The sequence below is a fragment of the Ursus arctos genome, unplaced genomic scaffold, assembly GCF_023065955.2.
Source record: "Ursus arctos isolate Adak ecotype North America unplaced genomic scaffold, UrsArc2.0 scaffold_20, whole genome shotgun sequence".
In the NCBI taxonomy this organism is placed as follows: Eukaryota; Metazoa; Chordata; class Mammalia; order Carnivora; family Ursidae; genus Ursus; species Ursus arctos.
In genome coordinates, this window is record NW_026622875.1 from 8,191,939 (window position 1) to 8,209,874 (window position 17,936).

The 17,936-nt window shown below is 41.1% G+C and overlaps 1 protein-coding gene across 4 annotated transcripts in view; it reads left to right on the forward strand.

Annotated features, from left to right (window-relative positions):
• Positions 1 to 17,936, forward strand: part of VEPH1 (ventricular zone expressed PH domain containing 1) — a 223,822-nt gene that overhangs the window by 200,648 nt on the left and 5,238 nt on the right. For all 4 annotated transcript variants that reach the window (XM_057315872.1, XM_048216092.2, XM_026497353.4 and 1 more), the window contains one exon: positions 17,223 to 17,359. In XM_057315872.1, coding sequence (XP_057171855.1) covers positions 17,223 to 17,359 — 137 coding nt within the window. The remainder of the gene's footprint in view (positions 1 to 17,222; positions 17,360 to 17,936) is intronic.

A 17,936-nucleotide genomic window follows, 5' to 3' on the forward strand; every position in this document is an offset into this window, starting at 1 on the left:
AGTCTTGTTACCGTTCCGGGTTTTAATCAGTGCCCCCACAGGATCCAGATGCCCCTCCCAGGGTTTAGCCTCAGAGAGGAGGGGTTTAAAGAAGTAGGATTGAAGTCTAAGACAAAAGAAATTTAAAAAAATGGATTTGGATGGGTTTTTTTTAAGTACTGACAAATGATACAACAATTGCTGTCAAGTATTCATTGTTCCAGTGTAAAATAAAAGATGCTTCGACATCTCCATGAATGAGGAATAAAACATGAGGCTTTTAGAAAATTTCAATTAGACATCAGGAAAGACACCCTAAAATATAAATCTTTCTTAACAGCGTATACCCTAAACTATGGGACTTGTTCAGAAATTGACAGCATTACACAGTCACTTAAGTACATTCCCTGCTTCAGATCAAAGTCTTATCACCCACTAACACCCCTATCAACATACAGAAATTCACAGGCATGTAATATCTGGTAGTCAGTAAAATACACTTTGAATCCAGTTAGGTACAGATGAACTCAGAGGAAAATGAATGCTAGAATAGTCTAAGGGTCCTAAAAGTATTATAATTGCTGTCATTTATCATGCTAACTATAAGCTAAGCATTTTTCTCATTATTATTGACTCCATTTTACAGAGAAGGAAACTGAAACACAAAGAGGTTAAGTAATTTTCCCAAGGTCACATAACTACCAAGGGGTCGAAACAAGATTTAACGCAGATTAATTGCTGAACCTGAAATTTCCACCTCTTGGGCAAATCCAAGTTAAGGACATGGACTATTTGAAATTCCAAGACCAATTATTCCACGATGTTATAATATCTACCTCCCTACTGACCTATTGCCCTTAAAGAAGAACAGGGACTTTGGTATGATCGTGTGTGGGAAATGATTACGTGAGGGAAATGGTTGCAGTGAAAGCTATTTCCAATCCCTCCAACTGCTGATTCAGTTTCCAATAATCACTTTATAAAAGTACAGAGTAGAGAATTAGCAAATCACTGAAATAACTCAAGAATCCTCTGAGATTTGCCTGGTGGTGTTTATTGCCAATCCCATTACTCCACATGAATGAGAGAATAGAGATTGAGCAAGTGAGTAGAACAGAACAGAACTTCCTTCTGGAAAACCTAGCAAATCCCCTTTATCAGTTGCCCTCATGCATTGGAACTGCGAGTGCCTGTTAGCAGTAACAGTGAGTCAGCTTGACTGTCCTGGAACACATCTGGCTCTCTGTTCCATCACATTTGTCAGAAGGAGGAGGAAGAACTAGGTCGTGACTTTCTTCTTTCTTGAGACACATGGGACGCCTTTGTTCTTACACCCTACAAAAAATAACTTAGAGTCATCTCAGTTTTGGCCCCGGTGTCCTCCTCTGTAAATTGGAGCACGCCCCCGTGTGATTAAGCTCTTAGTCACCAGCTATTTAATTGTTGACTGTGCTGGTCCGTAGGAGGTCTCCTTAGCCTCTGAAAGAAAATGAAAGCTTTTTTTTTCAGAAGACCTTCTATCAGGATTCCTCTTTAGAACTTGATTTCAAATATTTATGCTATAAATGCATGCTATCCGTTTGATCACACGGGCAGATAGCGATGGTTTCAAAATGATATCAAGTAAAGAAAGGCCTCTTGTAAGATTTTCTTCACACACTGCTAGCTAACTGGTAATGGCAGTTGTGGCTTTCCTTTGCTGGACACCTTCAGCGTGGGCTGGATAATTCTCCACTCCAGATGCCAATGTGAGAATGGGCTCAATGACCTCCGAGGACCCAAGCCAGAGGCCGCAAATAGCTTTGTGAATCCATTAATATGAACCTTTTCCATTGAATTTCATTGTCGACTTTCACAGTATTTTGGAGGTGACAAAAAGAAAACCTCGTGTTGGATTTGCGTGGTGGCTAGGTTTGTCAGGTGAGGCCTTCCCTCCTGCTACCTGTGTGAGAACATGGTCTTACGTGCTCAGTGTTGGTAGAGCTCTAAAAGTGATGTGGTGCTGTGTTCTTGTCTATATACTGTCAGTGACTACTGAGTATGCCTTCCCTACGTAAAATTGAACCCCAGCTTGTTGTGCAAAGATACTTTCTATTAATGACAAAATGAAGACCCTCATATTGACTCAGATAAATCATTATCCTGAAGTCATTTTCCTTATCCCCTTCTTCCCATTTTCCTGTTTTATGCCTTTCTGGCATGGGCATGCCTCTCCTTTTTAAACCTTCCCACACACTCACACCTCTCTCTCACAACACACACATGCTTGCATGTGGGCACACACAGTGGTATACACTGACACACCATCCCCCCCCCCCCCAGATAATAAAGTCCTCTCCTCTGTTCTTTCTGTTCTCGGCCCACACTTCTGCAATGGCCACAGCATGTCGTTATCAATCTCCCCCACTAGACATTGAACGAGAGGAGAGGAGCTATGGTTTGTTCACCCAGTACCCAGCATACAGTAGTGGTCAACAAGTATTTGGCATATGGGTGGACTATTGAGTAATTCGCAGATAATAATGTAAGTGATAGGATGACTATGGAAAATACAGGCTTTGTTTTAAAATGTAACTTTAAAATCTAATACTTTCTCAAGATTAAATAAACACTGAACTGAAACCTTAAAGTAGCAACTTTTGAAAAATTAATGTTTATAAGAAGAAAATGTTGCCGTGCACAGGATTTTAACCTACCCAATTCTAATATTTTACTAAAAGGTCTCAATACACACAGAGTCCATAGTAAACTTGCTAGTAACACGTGAGCCTCAATGGGAAATAACCTAAGATTAGCGCCCTTCAGGGGCTAATTTCTATTCTTCGTGTCCTGTCATTTTCCTAATCCTTCTGCCTTTTCATATGGGGTCAACAATCTTATCTTGAAATAGGATAAAACTGTCTGATAGGCTTATACTGGCAGCCAAGCATTAGTCACCCCATGGTTCTCCACAAATAAATCATCGTGCATGGAAATGTGTCCTTTTCCACTTGGAGAATGCTTTGAGTCCAGCCAATCTATGGGGGAGGAGAAGCATGCCTTCAAAAGGCAGACTGGAGTGAGTAAACTAATCTCTTATCACTATACCGGCTTAAGATAACATTGATTTAAAGAATTTTTATGTAGCTCCTAAATAAAGCACTTAATATATTTCTTTTTTTTTTAAGATTTTATTTATTTATTTGATAGAGAGAAAGAGCACAAGCAGGGGGAGAGGCAGGCAGAGGGAGAGGGAGGAGCAGACTCCCCGCTGAGCAGGGAGACCGATGCGGGGCTCGATCCCAGGACCCGGGGATCGTGACCTGAGCCGAAGGCAGACGCTTAACTGACTGAACCACCCAGACACCCCAAAGCACTTAATATATTTCAAAAGAACTCTAGTCATCACCTTTCAGAATAACCCTAACTTTTTATTTACCTATATAAACACATTAGGAAACAAATTTGTTTTTCAGCCACAAACTCACCTTTATAAATGACATGCAGGTGCTTTTAGCAGCCACAGAAAATAAAGTCATCAAATACTCAAGAGGGTGGTAATATTCTGTGTAGGATCTCATCCTTCCCACCTTCTCCTATACATGACACTTTCTTACCTATTCTGTTTCTTCCTCCCAACTGAATCCTCCCATTGGCTTTTTTAAAAACTTGTTTTATTTAAACTCAATTAGTTACCGTATAGTGTATCATTAGTTTCAAATGTAGAGTTCAGTTATTCATCCATTGCATGTAACACCCAGTGTTCATTACATCACATGCCCTCCTTAATGCCCATCACCCAGTTACCACATCCCCCTACCCACCTCCCCTCAAGCAACCCTATTTGTTTCTTAGAGTTAAGAGTCTCTTATGCTTTGCCTCCCTCTCTGATTTTGTCTTATTTCATTTTTCCCTCACTTCCCGTACGATCCTGTTTTGTTTCTTAAATTCCACATATGAGTAAAACTATATGATATTGTCTTTCTCTGATTGGCTTATTTGGCTTAGCATAATACCCTCCAGTTCCATCCACTTCTTTGTAAATGGTAAGATTTCATCCTTTCTGATGGCTGAGTAATATTCCTGTGTGTGTGTGTGTGTGTGTGTGTGTGTGTGTGTGTGTACACCACTGCTTTATCTATTCATCTGTCGATGGACATCTGGGCTCTTTCCATAGTTTGGCTATTGTGGACATTGCTGCTATAAACATTGGGGTGCAGGTGACCCTTCAAATCACATTTGTATCCTTTGGGTAAATACCTCATAGTGCAATAGCTGAGTCATAGGGGAGCTCTATTTTTTACTTCTTGAGGAATCTCCATCCTGTTTTCTAGAGTGGCTATACCAGCTTACATTTCCACCAACAGTGTAGGAGGGCTCCCCTTTCTCTGCATCCTCACCAACATCTGTTGTTTTCTAGCTTAATTTTAGTCATTCTGACTGGTGTGAGGTGGTATCTCATTGTGGTTTTGATTTGTATTTCCCCGATGCTGAGGGATGGTGAGTATTTTTTCATGTGTCTGTCAGCCATTTGTATGTCTTCTTTGGAGAAATGTCTGTTCATGTCTTCTGCCCATTTCTTGACTGGATTTTTTGCTTTTTAGGTGTTGAGTTTGATAAGTTCTTTATAGATCTTGGGTACTAACCCTTTATCTGCTAAGACATTTCTAAAAAGCTTCTCCCATTCTTTAGGTTGTGTTTTGGTTTTGTCAACTGTTTCCTTTGCTGTGCAAAAGCTTTTTATCTTGATGAAGTCTTGAGTTCATTTTTTCTTTTGTTTCCCTTGCCTTTGGAGATGTGTCCAGCAAGAAGTTGCTGCAGCTGAGGTCAAAAAGTTGCTGCCTGTGTTCTCTTCTAGGGTTTTGATGGATTCCTACCTCACATTTAGGTCTTTCATCCATTTTGAGTTTATCTTTGTATGGTATAAGGAAATGGTCCAGTTTTATTCTTCTACATGTGGCTGTCCAATTTTCCCAACACCGTTTGTTGAAGAGACTGTCCTTTTCCCGTTGGATATTCTTTCTTGCTTTGTTGAAAATTAGTTGACCATAGAGTTGAGCGTCCATTTCTGGGTTCTCTATTCGTTTCCATAGATCTATGTGTCTGTTTTTGTGCTAGTAACATATTATCTTGATGATTATAGCTTTGTAATAGAACTTGAAGCCTGGAATTGTGATGCTACCAGCTTTGGTTTTCTTTTTCAACATTCCTATGGCTATTTGGGGTCTTTTCTGGTTGCATACAAATTTTAGGACTATTTGTTCCAGCTCTGTGAAAAATGTTGATAGGGATTACATTGAATATGTAGATTGCTCTGGGCAGCATAGACATTTTAACAATATTTATTCTTCTAACCCATGAGCATGGAATGTTTTTCCATTTCTTTGTGTCTTCCTCAATTTCTTTCATAAGTGTTCTATAGTTTTCAGAGTACAGATCCTTTACCTCTTTGGTTAGGCTTATTCCTAGGTATCTTATGGTTTTTGGTGCAATACTAAATGGGATTGATTCCTTAATTTCTCTTTCTTTTGTCTCATTGTTAGTGTGTAGAAATGCAACCTGATTTCTGTGCATTGAGTTTATATCCTACCACACTGCTGAATTTCTGTATGAGATCTAGCAATTTTTGGGTGGAGTCTTTTGGCTTTTCCACATAAAATACCATGTCATCTGCGAAGCGTGGGAGTTTGACTTCCTTTTTGCCAATTTGAACGCCTTTTATTTCTTTTTGTTGTCTTATTGTTGAGGCTAGGACTTCTAGTACTATGTTAAACAATAATGGTGAGATTAGGCATCCTGTCGTGTTCCTGACCTTAGGGGAAAAGCTCTGTTTTTCCCCATTGAGAACGACATTCGCTGGGGGCTTTTCATAGATGAATTTTATGATATTGAGGTATGTACCCTCTCTCCCTACACTGTGGAGAGTTTTAATCCAAGAAGGATGCTGTGTTTTGTCAAGTGCTTTTTCTGTATTAATTGAGAGGATCATATGGTTCTTGTCCTTTCTTCTATTAATGTGGTTTATCACACTGATTGATTTGTGGATGTTGAACCATCCTTGCAGCCCAGGAGTAAATCCCACTTGGTTGTGGCGAACAAGCGTTTTAATGTACTGTCGGATCCTATTGGCCAGGATCTTGGTGAGAATTTTTGCATCCATGTTCCTCAGGGATATTGGTCTGTAATTCTCCCTTTTGATGAGGTCTTTGTCTGGTTTTAGGATCAAGGTAATGCTGGCCTCATAGAAGGAGTTTGGACGTTTTCCTTCTGTTTCTATTTTTTGAAACAGCTTCAGAAGAATAGGTACTAATTCTTCTTTCAATGTTTGGTAGAATTCCCCTGGGAAGGGAATTGCAGGAATCAAAAAACTCCCAACAAACAAGAGTCCAGGTCCAGATGACGCCCACCGACTTTTATACGTGCACTGTGGCTTATCTTCTCCTTTCCCTCCACCTATTTCCCCACCGCTCACCTCCTCTAAGACTAAAGAGGTGTCAGTGCTCTCTCTGCATTCCTTTGCCACTTTCCCCTCCTGACCCAACCCTCTCTAATCTAGCCAGATTCGGAGTCAGCCAGGTTCAGGCCGCCCTCTCATGCACTGTGTGTGCCTCAGTCCTTGCATTACTGACTTTGAGCAGCGCTCAGGTCTGCTGACCCCTTCCTCCTCCTTCCAACATTCTCTCCCCTTAGCTGTGTGATGCAGCGCTCTGGTTTCCCTCCTACTCTCCAGATATTCCTTCTCAGCCCCCTTTCTGGGCCGCCTTCCCCCATCCAGATATTCATGGCGGAGAGCCCTGTCCTCCTCACCGTACACTGTCTCCACGGTGAGCCTTCCCGGGGTCTGCAGCTTCGGCAGCCGCTTCTCTGAGACCACTTCCGCATGTATGTCTGCACTGCTGGCCTCTCCTCCCGCCTCTGGACTTACACCTTCCATCGCCTACTGGGCTGCTTCAAATGCATCTCATACTCGTTTCATTTAAATTAAACTCATGGTGGTCCCACCTTTGCCCCTGAAAAAGGCTGTTCTCTTCCAGCATTCTCTATGTGAGTAAGTATAACAACGGTCATTCCACAGCACCAGTCAGAGACCTGCTGCCCTCTCCCTACCTCCACCCTGTCCCTCACCCCGCACTGTGGGTTTGACCTTCTCAATGGCTCTCAACTCTGTCTGCTTCTCTCCATCACATAGAACAAAGACACTATCACCTCTTACCTAAAATAATGGACATAGCCTCCTAACTAAGCTACTCTGGACGCTTCCATTGGCCTCGCATGCTGCAGCCAGAATGGTCTCATCAAAGCGCAACTCTGATGGTTCCACCCCCGCTGCGTGAAACCTTACAACAGCTTCGCACAGCTCTTAGCTTAAAGACCAGACTCTATAATACGCCCCTCACAGCCTCACATGCAATGGTCTCTCTCGTCCTCTGCAGCCTCATCTTGTCCCCTATGTCATCTATTCTCTCTCTGCTCGGACTAGAAGGATCTTCTTTCAGTTTCTCATACACGCCATACTTCTTCCTGCTTCTGGGCTTTTGTATGGAGTGCCCTTTCTCCCCTCCTCATCTGGTTAATAGAGATCTTAGCCTTCCCATTACAATTCAAATTCACTGCCACAGGGAAGCCTTCTGTGGCCTCTCAGGTCCTCAAAGCCCTTCAGACTTCTTCTCATGAGAATTGTTACACCTGCTGTCTTGTTTTGTTTTGTTTTGTTTTGTTTTTTATATGTAGTTATTTTATTAATGTCTATTTCCTCCGGTAAACAGTAAATTCTATGAAGGGAACTCTCCTCATCCATCCATCGTCAGCCCCTAGCACACAGTGCTCAGTAAATATTTACCAAATAAGTGAACGTCCGAAGTTTGTATCATCTCAGAAAATTTTTAGTAAAATTTTTCTCAGGCAAATGGTGACACAAAACAAATTAATGAATTCACAGTGATTCATTTTAAGAGACAAAGGTATTCATAGGATAACATTTCCAGTGTAATTTTTGTGCCAAATGTATTCTTTGAATAGATAGCATCTTCTTAAATAAGTTCTTTTCAAAAGTAATATGGGAAATTATTTTGTTTAACAGAAAGTGAGATATAAACTTATATATATCTATCTCACACACAGCTTCCAATGCAGATATTGTAAGATTTCTATTTATTGCCAAAAGGTTTGAACCACAACTGATGGAACTGTGTTAAATCATTCTACAGAAGCATGGTAGACAACACCTTAAGATGTTCTAATATACCATGAATGTACAGGGGGCTGGGTCAATGGCTAGGATGTGCTCGACTTGCACGACCCAAACAAGCTGACAAGTAAGTATGTCAGCTCTCTCTTTCCCTGCTCGAGGAGAGCAGGGTACACAGGCAGTGTGGGAAAGCACTCCACATTTACAACTGTCTAAATCCTATGGCCAGTTTTCCCAACAAGACCTATCCATGAGATCTAAATTAATGGAATGGCAGTGTAGACCCAACATAAGAAATGTGTGTGGAACCCTTTCTCATTCAAAGTTCCATCCTCAAATTGAGCCATTGTCTTCATTCACTTCCACTCTCCCTGATCTTTTCCCATTGGTCCCTCTCAGTCATACTGGTTACGGCTGGGCCAGCCTTCACTGTTAGCTGCCCATAAAGACACAAAGGTGATCATGCCTGCTGCACAGAACTATTGAACAGATTACCTTCTTAGCAAGAGGCTTTAGAATTTTTGTTTCACTGATGATACAATGAGCCAAATTCCATGAAAATTGATTCCGAGCATTTTTCCTGTAACTCTACTGATTTAAGCCAAGGACATGCGTATTATCTTATACCGCTATCCTGTTTTTCAATTTCATGGAAAGGTCATAACAATTTTCTTCCCATTATTGGTTTTGCAGTTTAACTATTTTGTGTATTACGTGACCTATTACTTTCATCTGCCATGAGGCTGCTTTCATTTCCTAGAAGTTCTCCAGCTACATGAGAATTACCTAGGGATCTTGTTAAAAATGTAAGGTCCCCCTTGGGGCGCCTGGGTGGCACAGCGGTTAAGCGCCTGCCTTCGGCTCAGGGCGTGATCCCGGCGTTATGGGATCGAGCCCCACATCAGGCTCCTCCGCTATGAGCCTGCTTCTTCCTCTCCCACTCCCCCTGCTTGTGTTCCCTCTCTCGCTGGCTGTCTCTATCTCTGTCGAATAAATAAATAAAATCTTTAAAAAAAAAAAATGTAAGGTCCCTCACCCCACCCCAAAATTATGATTCAATAGGTTTGGACGGTACGTTGGAATATGCAGTTTAACAAACCAGCAAGTAACTCCAAAGTAGGTGGCCCTCAGAATACAGTGAGGAAGACATTGCTCCATAAGCTTATAAAATAGTAGTTCTGAGGCTTCTTTAGATCAACATTTCAGTGACAGACGGAGAGCCTAAAAAGCATACTACGTTTTTTGTTTTGCTTTGTTTTATTAAAAAGATTTTATTTATTTATTTGAGAGAGAGAGGGAGAGAGCACGAGTGGGTGAGGGACAGGCGGAGAAGCAGACTCCCCACTGAGCAGGAAGCCCAATGTGGGGCCCAATGTGGGGCCCGATCCCGGAACTCTGGGATCGCAGCCCGAGCGGAAAGGAGATGCTCAACAGACTGAGCCACCCAGGCACGCCATGTTTGTTTGGTATACTACACTTTGATAGGTATAACGTTATTGAGGAAGGAAGCCATTCAGTTACATGTGAAAGTGTCCTCAGCGGGCTGCTGTCAAATTGAGTTTGTCTGTCCTATTCTGAACCCCACAGCATCTTGTAGAATGTTGCAAAATCTATGCTGGATTATGCGTCCTCATTCATTCACTACTGATACAGAAATAAGGCACCTTAAAACACTGCCTAGATACCCATTAGAAACATGACATTTGTTATGATCCTTAGTGATTTCTAAAACCACAGACACTCGGTTTACTAAATGTGGCTTCTATGCCCTCCTCATGTAATGCTTCTATCCCTCCTTAAGCATTTCCTCTATAATTAGAATTGGCTTTATTAGAACTGGCATGCGATACAAAAAATCAGTAAAACCATGGAAAGGAATTCAAGTAAATCTGAGACTTTCTATGCATACAAAGAAATTCCCCACAGACTGTATAGGAGTTGTAATTTCCAGAAGAAGTAATTTCAAGGGAAATTTTTTAAAAAATACTTTTTCTCTGTTTGTATTGAAAAACTAAGTATTTGAGATTTATATTTTTTTCTTCCAGAATATGTCTTCTTTTGAAGGTATTTATCATTAATGATCAGGAAATAATATCTAAGAATTCAAATATCGCAAATGAAATTCATGACAGTCCAATTATGGCTTTTTCATGCACCGGGCAATGCTTTCAAGACAAAAGTTATAGAAACCAAAAAAGCACACAGTTTAAGGGATTTCCAAATCTAGATGGAAGTCACTATGCAATGTGGATAGTAGTTTATATGGAGGTTACCATCCACTGTCATAAGAACAAGCAGGAAGTTTGTAAGAAAAGGGAGCAACTGCAGATGATGTGGAAAACACTCCCAGTGCAGCCCAGTCCATACTGGATTGGCTTGAAAATGGCAGTCCTGGTGAATACATGAATTAGTTACACAAAAGCAGAAGAATTCACCTCCCTTTTAGGACTCTTTGAATTGCCTATCAAACCTTAACTTCAAAGCCTGAAGACCTTGAATCTTAAAAGTGTTTCCTGTCTCACTTGAATTCTCTCCTTTCCTAACACCTTCTTGTAGATTTCACTCAGTCTTGATTTGAGGGAGGAAGGCAGGTTTTATCCTGAAGCCATTAGGATATGGTATTTATAAAAACCATCTGTTCATCATCACAATAAAAGGATGATGATGATCCTTTTATTTTGTTGATGATGATGATATCATGACCACGATGATAGTAGCTACTATTTATTGATCCCTTACAATATACCAGGCATTTGGTTAAGCAAGGCCACTGTTAACCTTAATGGCACTTTATTTATGGTGGATGAAATCCACTTGGGGGTGTATGGCTTGAAGAGCAAAAGAAAAGCTGAATTTCAGCCTCTCCTCACCACCTTGGCTGCATGCTCCTGTGCAGTGAACAACCTGCACAGCCATCCATGGTGGCCCTGTTGTTAAGCAAGACAACTCTAGAGAGGATAAAGCTGAAGCTCAGTGAAGTAACTTGCATTAGACCAGTCTGGTGTTTAGTAGCAGATTCTGGACTTCTGCTGAGCCCTGGCTCCGGAGTCACTGCCCTTACCCCATAAACTGTACGCGTGTCCCCGAGAAAGTTTTTGGAATAGCCCTGGGTGGTCTACTATAGTGGTGAGTAAGCATGGCATTCAGCGTACTGTTTAAATAAGTTATAAATGGCTAAAGACACATTCAGAATTGCAAGAAACCCTAAAACAGGATGGAGACCTTGAATCATTGAACTCTAGTGCTCTTGAGATAAAAAAGAGTTGTGTGACTACAGAAATTATTATTTTTCATTATGGTGCATTACAAAGCCTTAGATTCTACTTTGCACAATGTCCAAGGATCTTTCGGATTGGTCTCTCCTTGATTTTCACACCATCTCTGTCCCTCCAAGTCCCACCAGGCTCCCATCACATAGAATGAGTTAGTTGCTAGAAGGCATTGCACAACCCTTCTCTAAGCCTTGGCCTTTTGCCTGTTTGTTTGTTTGTTTGTTTTTGTCTTTGTTTTTTCAATATACCTCTTCTCTCTTCACCTTCATCACTGTTATTTGTTCTTCAGAATTTAGCTCAGACACATTTGCTGCAGGAAGCTTTCTTGCTTCCTCTGCCCGTTTAAGAAGAGGTGCCTCTCCAGTGTGTTCCAGTCTCCCTTATCTCTGGCTTTCAGTTACAAGTGACCACTAGGGACAAAGGCAGAAGATCAGAGGGAGGGAGCAGAGTGAGGTGGGTTATTTATTCCCAGCATCCCCTCTGCTTGGTCACTGTAGGTTGACTGTGTCCTATGCCCAAGGCCACAGCTCCTGTCAGTCAGTGTTCTCCATACAGGTTTCCCTCTGAGTCCTAACTGTTCTCTCCCCTTTCCTCTTCACACAGAGGCATGTTATGCCTCCCCATGGTTCCTGGCCCCAGAGTACTATGGTGATTTTCCTACACCTTGCTCACATCTGTGTAAATAGTCCCTTTATTAACTCCCCTCAATTACCCAGCTTGGGGTGTCCTCTGTTTCCTGCGGAGACTCTCTGTGATACATAACTGATCCCATCTGGGGCTCGGGGGCTTCATGCCTGCACAGACTGGACCTTCACAGGCTCTAGGCTGCTGCTTAGTCCTTAAGAAAAGCAAAGTCCTTTCTAATGAGTCTTCAAAAGACCCTTCAGTTACAGTCCAACATGACCTCACTTTACCCAGTCTCTTTCCTGGATCTTACACCTAGAAAATCTTGCATTGCCTTCACACTCTCAGCCTCCCCCCATGGCTTTGTCCCAGAGCAACCGCTTTTGAGTTCATGGATCCTTCCAGATTCTTTTTTTTTTTTAAAGATTTTATTTATTTATTCGACAGAGATAGAGACAGCCAGCGAGAGAGGGAACACAAGCAGGGGGAGTGGGAGAGGAAGAAGCAGGCTCATAGCAGAGGAGCCTGATGTGGGGCTCGATCCCATAACACCGGGATCACGCCCTGAGCCGAAGGCAGACGCTTAACCGCTGTGCCACCCAGGCGCCCCAACCTTCCAGATTCTTTAGGTTCTTTTCTTTTCATGTGCTCTCCCTTACACATCCCTCTTTTACCTCTGCCCTTTTCTGCCCTCTTCTTAAATACCATTGCCCTTGTCTTGCACAAGCCCAGCTCCCATGTCCCCCGTCACCTCCTTCCAGCCAGAGGTAGAATTTTCTTTCTTTGAGTGTCATAGTGCTTGGCTTTTCCTTCTCCAGTGGCGCTGGCCAAACTCCACATTGAACTGTATCATTTGTAATATGCTTTACCTCACCTACAAGATGATAAATCCAAGCTCCCTTTGAACGGGGCATTATAAACCCCTCAGATCCAAACACAGTGCCTTACAGCTTACCTGCGCTCAAAAGTACATGTGAAGTGGCTAGATGGCTGACAGATGAAAAGGTATTACTTCACTCTTATTCATCAACTTCATGCTGATAAAGATGAATACCTTCAAAATTCATTTCTTATCAACATAAATATCTTCAACTCTTGGTGCACAAAAGAAATACAATTAATGTATACACATCTGTATTGACACTCAGAAAGACTGTTAAGTTGGTAAACAGTAACAGTTTGGGCTCCAATTGCATGAGAGAATTCAGTTTAATATTCCATAGCTTTTTAGCCAACTGACAAAGAGAAGGACAGATCCAGGTTGGTTGAGAGAATGTCTTAGCCAAATTGTGGCACTTTAAATGACCTAATGCATGAACTGGCAAGTCAGAAAATATTCAGATTTCCTGCATGTGTTATGTACTAACAAGATAGTTTCAGACACAGGATCATTCTCTCAGTCTCATTCCACGTGTTATTTTTTCAAACAGAATATGATCATTCTTAGAAAGAATTAGTTCCCTGTTTTGATCAAGAAGACAGTGTTACCATGAGAATTATTGCTTACAAGGACATGATATGGGCAATAGACCTATTAAAATGACACATTGTCTCTTGTGCATGTGCTAGATATAATCTCAGAGAAAAAATTAAGACATGGGATAGTAGGTAGAAAATTTTTAAGTCTTTTTTTTTTTTTTTTTTTTTTTGCCTTTTGAAATTATTTTTAAATTAATCCTGCAGCTACAAATAGCCTGGCTTTTACAAAATTATCGGAATTCGACTCTGATGCCTAAATTAGGGCCCTTACACGCAGCTACTTCATAAAGTTCTGCTAATATTTCCTCCCTACAACTCTTTCCATGGACTTTTTCCCTGGGGTAATTTTGGCTGGGCCATACAGTGAAAAGGCCTCTGCTTAGCAGCATTTCTCGGCAGTCCTTCATCTTTTGTGCTCCAGTAAGCCCGTCATTTTGTCTTGAGTCTTCATGGTCATTATGGTCATATGGTCATTATGTAGGTCTGTGGGTATGATATCTTATCCACTCTGGGTCTCAAACAATTCCTTCAACTATTTTGCCAAGTGCTCCTTGCAAACTTTTGTCACATATTCTTCAAGTGCAACGTTCGTAAGGTCTTTTTTTTTTTTTGAGAGAGAGAGAGAGAGAGAGAGAGAGAATGCAGGTGATTGCGGGAGGGGCAGAGGAAGAGGGAGACGGAGACTCTCAAGCAGGCTTCACACTCAGTGCATGACACCCAATGCGGGGCTGGATCTCATGACCCTGAGATCATGACCTGAGCCAAAATCAAGAGTTGGATGCTTAACCAATTGAGTCAGGCACCCAAGTGAAACATTTGAATCTGCCCTGAGGAGAAATACTTGAAGCTAATTCCCTATGTCAGATTCAGAAGGATCCATGGGCTTAAATATTACCTAAATCAACCATGATTTCTAATCAGCTCAGGTATCATGACTATTTCAAATGGTTCTTTGAGTAAATATAGAAGACCGAGACTAGAAAAATGTACTGTTATGAAGCCATTACATTAAATCACCTTACCATTAAAACCATGGCAAGAAAGCAATGTGATTACAAACTATGAAGGAAAGTCTAATAAAAGTAGAAGATGGAGGGGGCCATAGTGCTTACTTACCTAGTGTCCTCACATAAGTTTTTTAATTTTGACTTTTGATCTCATCATCTTTGGTTTTTGTTGTTGTTTAGGTTTTATTATTTTTTTATTATCTTTTTATTATGTTCAGTTAGCCAACATATAGTACATCGTTCATTTTTGATGTCATGTTCAATGATTCATTAGCTGCACATAACACCCCGTGTTCATCACAACACTTGATCTCATCATCTTTGTAAAGCAGGTGGGATCTTGCTGATCAGAAAACCGTCGTTGTTGGGGCGCCTGGGTGGCTCAGTCGTTAAGCGTCTGCCTTCGGCTCAGGGCGTGATCCCGGCATTCTGGGATCGAGCCCCGCATCAGGCTCCTCCACTGGGAGCCTGCTTCTTCCTCTCCCCCTCCCCTGCCTGTGTTCCCTCTCTCGCTGGCTGTCTCTGTGTCAAATAAATAAATAAAATCTTTAAAAAAAAAAAAAAAAAGAAAGAAAGAAAACCGAAGTTGAAAGGATTCAAATCTAACTCTTCTGAATTCTTATTAAAAAAATCCTCAAACATCATAATTAGCAATTTTTTCTAATTTGAAAGCATAGGAAATGTATGTTTTAGGAAAGATTTTCATGTAAATCTCAGCCTGGGTCTTTCGTTGTTTGTGTAGAGTTTATTTTCTATTTGGATCTCCTTTTGGACTTTCTGTTCCTCCTCTCAGACACGCCACTGCCCCCTTCGTGACTTAAGAGCCCGCTGTTAGTAAACACTGAAGCCATGGTCCAGACCCACACTGTGAGGCTGTTCTGGCTCTCCAGGACATACAGCACAGGAAAGACAGAGCGTCTGTCCTAGGTGCTTTCTCCGAGGTAACTGCGGAGGGCAGAGGCTGCTCAAAGGAAGCATGTACCATGCTTATGGGACAAATAAATTTGCAAAGAGCATTACAGTCTTTAATAGTCTAAATCAGATTATTCCTAGTAACACCAGGGCACCGAAATCATTTTCTTGAAATTGATAGTCAATACTTCTTGCGTTCCTAGTTTTCCTATGCTCTGCTATGCACAATACTAGCCACCATGACGCTTCTCCACAGATGGGAGACACTTCTCAACACTGAAGTCTCAGATCAAAGGTCCCTTCAAGTGTCCAAGTTCTTTCCTAACCGCTTACATGCCTGTGCACCAGCCCCCAGGTCACTCTCTACTTCATTTTCATCATAGCCCCGTCACTATCTAACGATGTATTTGATAGTGGTTTCAGTTTTTAGCTTTAATTTGGGATTGACAATAGAACATTCAATTGAATAGTCATCAGACTGGTGGGGAAAAGGCCAAACGAGCTTTAGTAGAACTTCGTTTATGAGAACTATACATTTCATACATTTCATCATTCTTATCCTGAAAATGCTGTCAAGGCAGACAAATCCTCCTTGTCTAAAGTAGTTGTTTGACCTATATTAGAAAAAAGAAATGGTAGGATAGGAAGAAAAGATTGTGTTTATATGGTCAAACAGGCACTGTCTAAATTTCCAAATGATGGAACACATTTCATTACTTTCAAAGTGCTATGAAAATTTGAACATAATCTATGTAAGTAAATATTGTCATAATCCCCAGAAATCAGATGCTTACCTATGCATTTGGAGAGTGAAACCTACGTAGTTGGCAAAATAAATGAAATTCTTCAGTTCAACATTGTAACTTCTGACTTTTGACATTGTAGCAGATCTTCTAACCCTATGATTATGTGTAATCATACACACTCCACCTCACTGTAAAATTAACCTTCTCACTCAACAAATACTTACAGATTCCCTGTATTTGCCAGGCACCGTATTAGATGCCTGGTGACACACCGGTGAACAGAGCAAATACCCTGCCCTCATGGAGCTTCCAGTTCAATGGGAAAGACAGACATGAATCAGATGAACACCAATAACTATCCACCAATGATGCTTGGTGTAAAAGAAACGTGCTATGAGAACATATGGCAGGTGAATCCACTCTGGTCTGAGTTTGGGGAAGTTCCCCCAAAAGAAGCAACATTTGAATTGACTCATGGAATGATTACTTGTTGATCGGGCAGAGATGGGCATATGCAGAATGGAGAGGGAGTGTGTGTGTTCCAGAGTGGAAACACCATGTTCGAAAGAATTGGGCTTGCCTTTGCGATGTGGTGTCTTCAGGAAAAACGCATCTTTGGGGGCACTGCTTTGGCTTTTGCTGCCAAATAGCAAAATATACTTGGTTTGTGATTAGTTATAAAGCTGTACTTCTAAGCAGTTCATACAAACAGAATATCATGAAACAAAAGAGTTAAGAAGCACAGAAAGCCAGATATCTGGATACACCTTAAAAACTGTTGACCAGATGCTCTTTTTGTGAACTGTATTCCTTTTGAAAATCTCAATGAGGGCTTTCAACAGGTTCCCATTATCTTATCTAAATTGTGCATTCCTTTAGGGACAAAGGGGGAAAGGTTAACCATATTCGTAATTTACTAGCACACTTTCCAAATATGCCTACTGGGTCCGGGTTCGTTGTACAATTCTGACTTTTGATCACTTGCCAAATAAATAATGGAAAATAAATGGCTTGATCATTCTCTTACCTTCAACAGTTGTAAATCAAGATGGCCAGCCTCTCATAGAAGGAAAACTTAAAGAGAAGCAAGTCAGATGGAAGTTCATCAAAAGGTGGAAAACTCGTTACTTTACGCTGGCTGGAAATCAACTTCTGTTTCAAAAAGGAAAGTCTGTAAGTTCCCGCCTTGTCTTTTAAGCTTGTATTTTTAGGGCCTTGATCTCCAACAACCAGCTGGGCACTTTGTTCTGAGTTAAAACACCAATAATTTGTCCTTTTCCATTTATAATTATACAGTGCCTTTTGTTTTTTCCCGTATGTCCCCTGGACTGTCTATTCTGTTGAGTCCTACGTTAGTTGGTTCACTGTCTCTCTTTGGTTTATTATGGAAGATCTTTTTAAAGGTTGACTTAAGTTTTAGAAGATGAATTGCCAAAGGACTACCCAGTGAGCTTGACTTGAACAGTGTGCCTTTTGTTTCCTTATAGATCACCTACATAAATTAATAGCTTATGATATTGACCCTGACTTCCTTTATAACTGAAGGTTATATTTGGAGGCAGGGACCCAGGGAAGAGGGACAGCAGGCTGGGGGGAAGAAACAAAGGCTGATTCATTTAAAGTACTTTTTGTTGTCAACTAAGTTCAGTTCTCGTTTGGGAAAACCATTATCATCTAGCAGTTATTTAATACTCAGTTAATAAATAGAATAAGATTCTAAAAAGAATTAATAAATATTCATGTAATATAA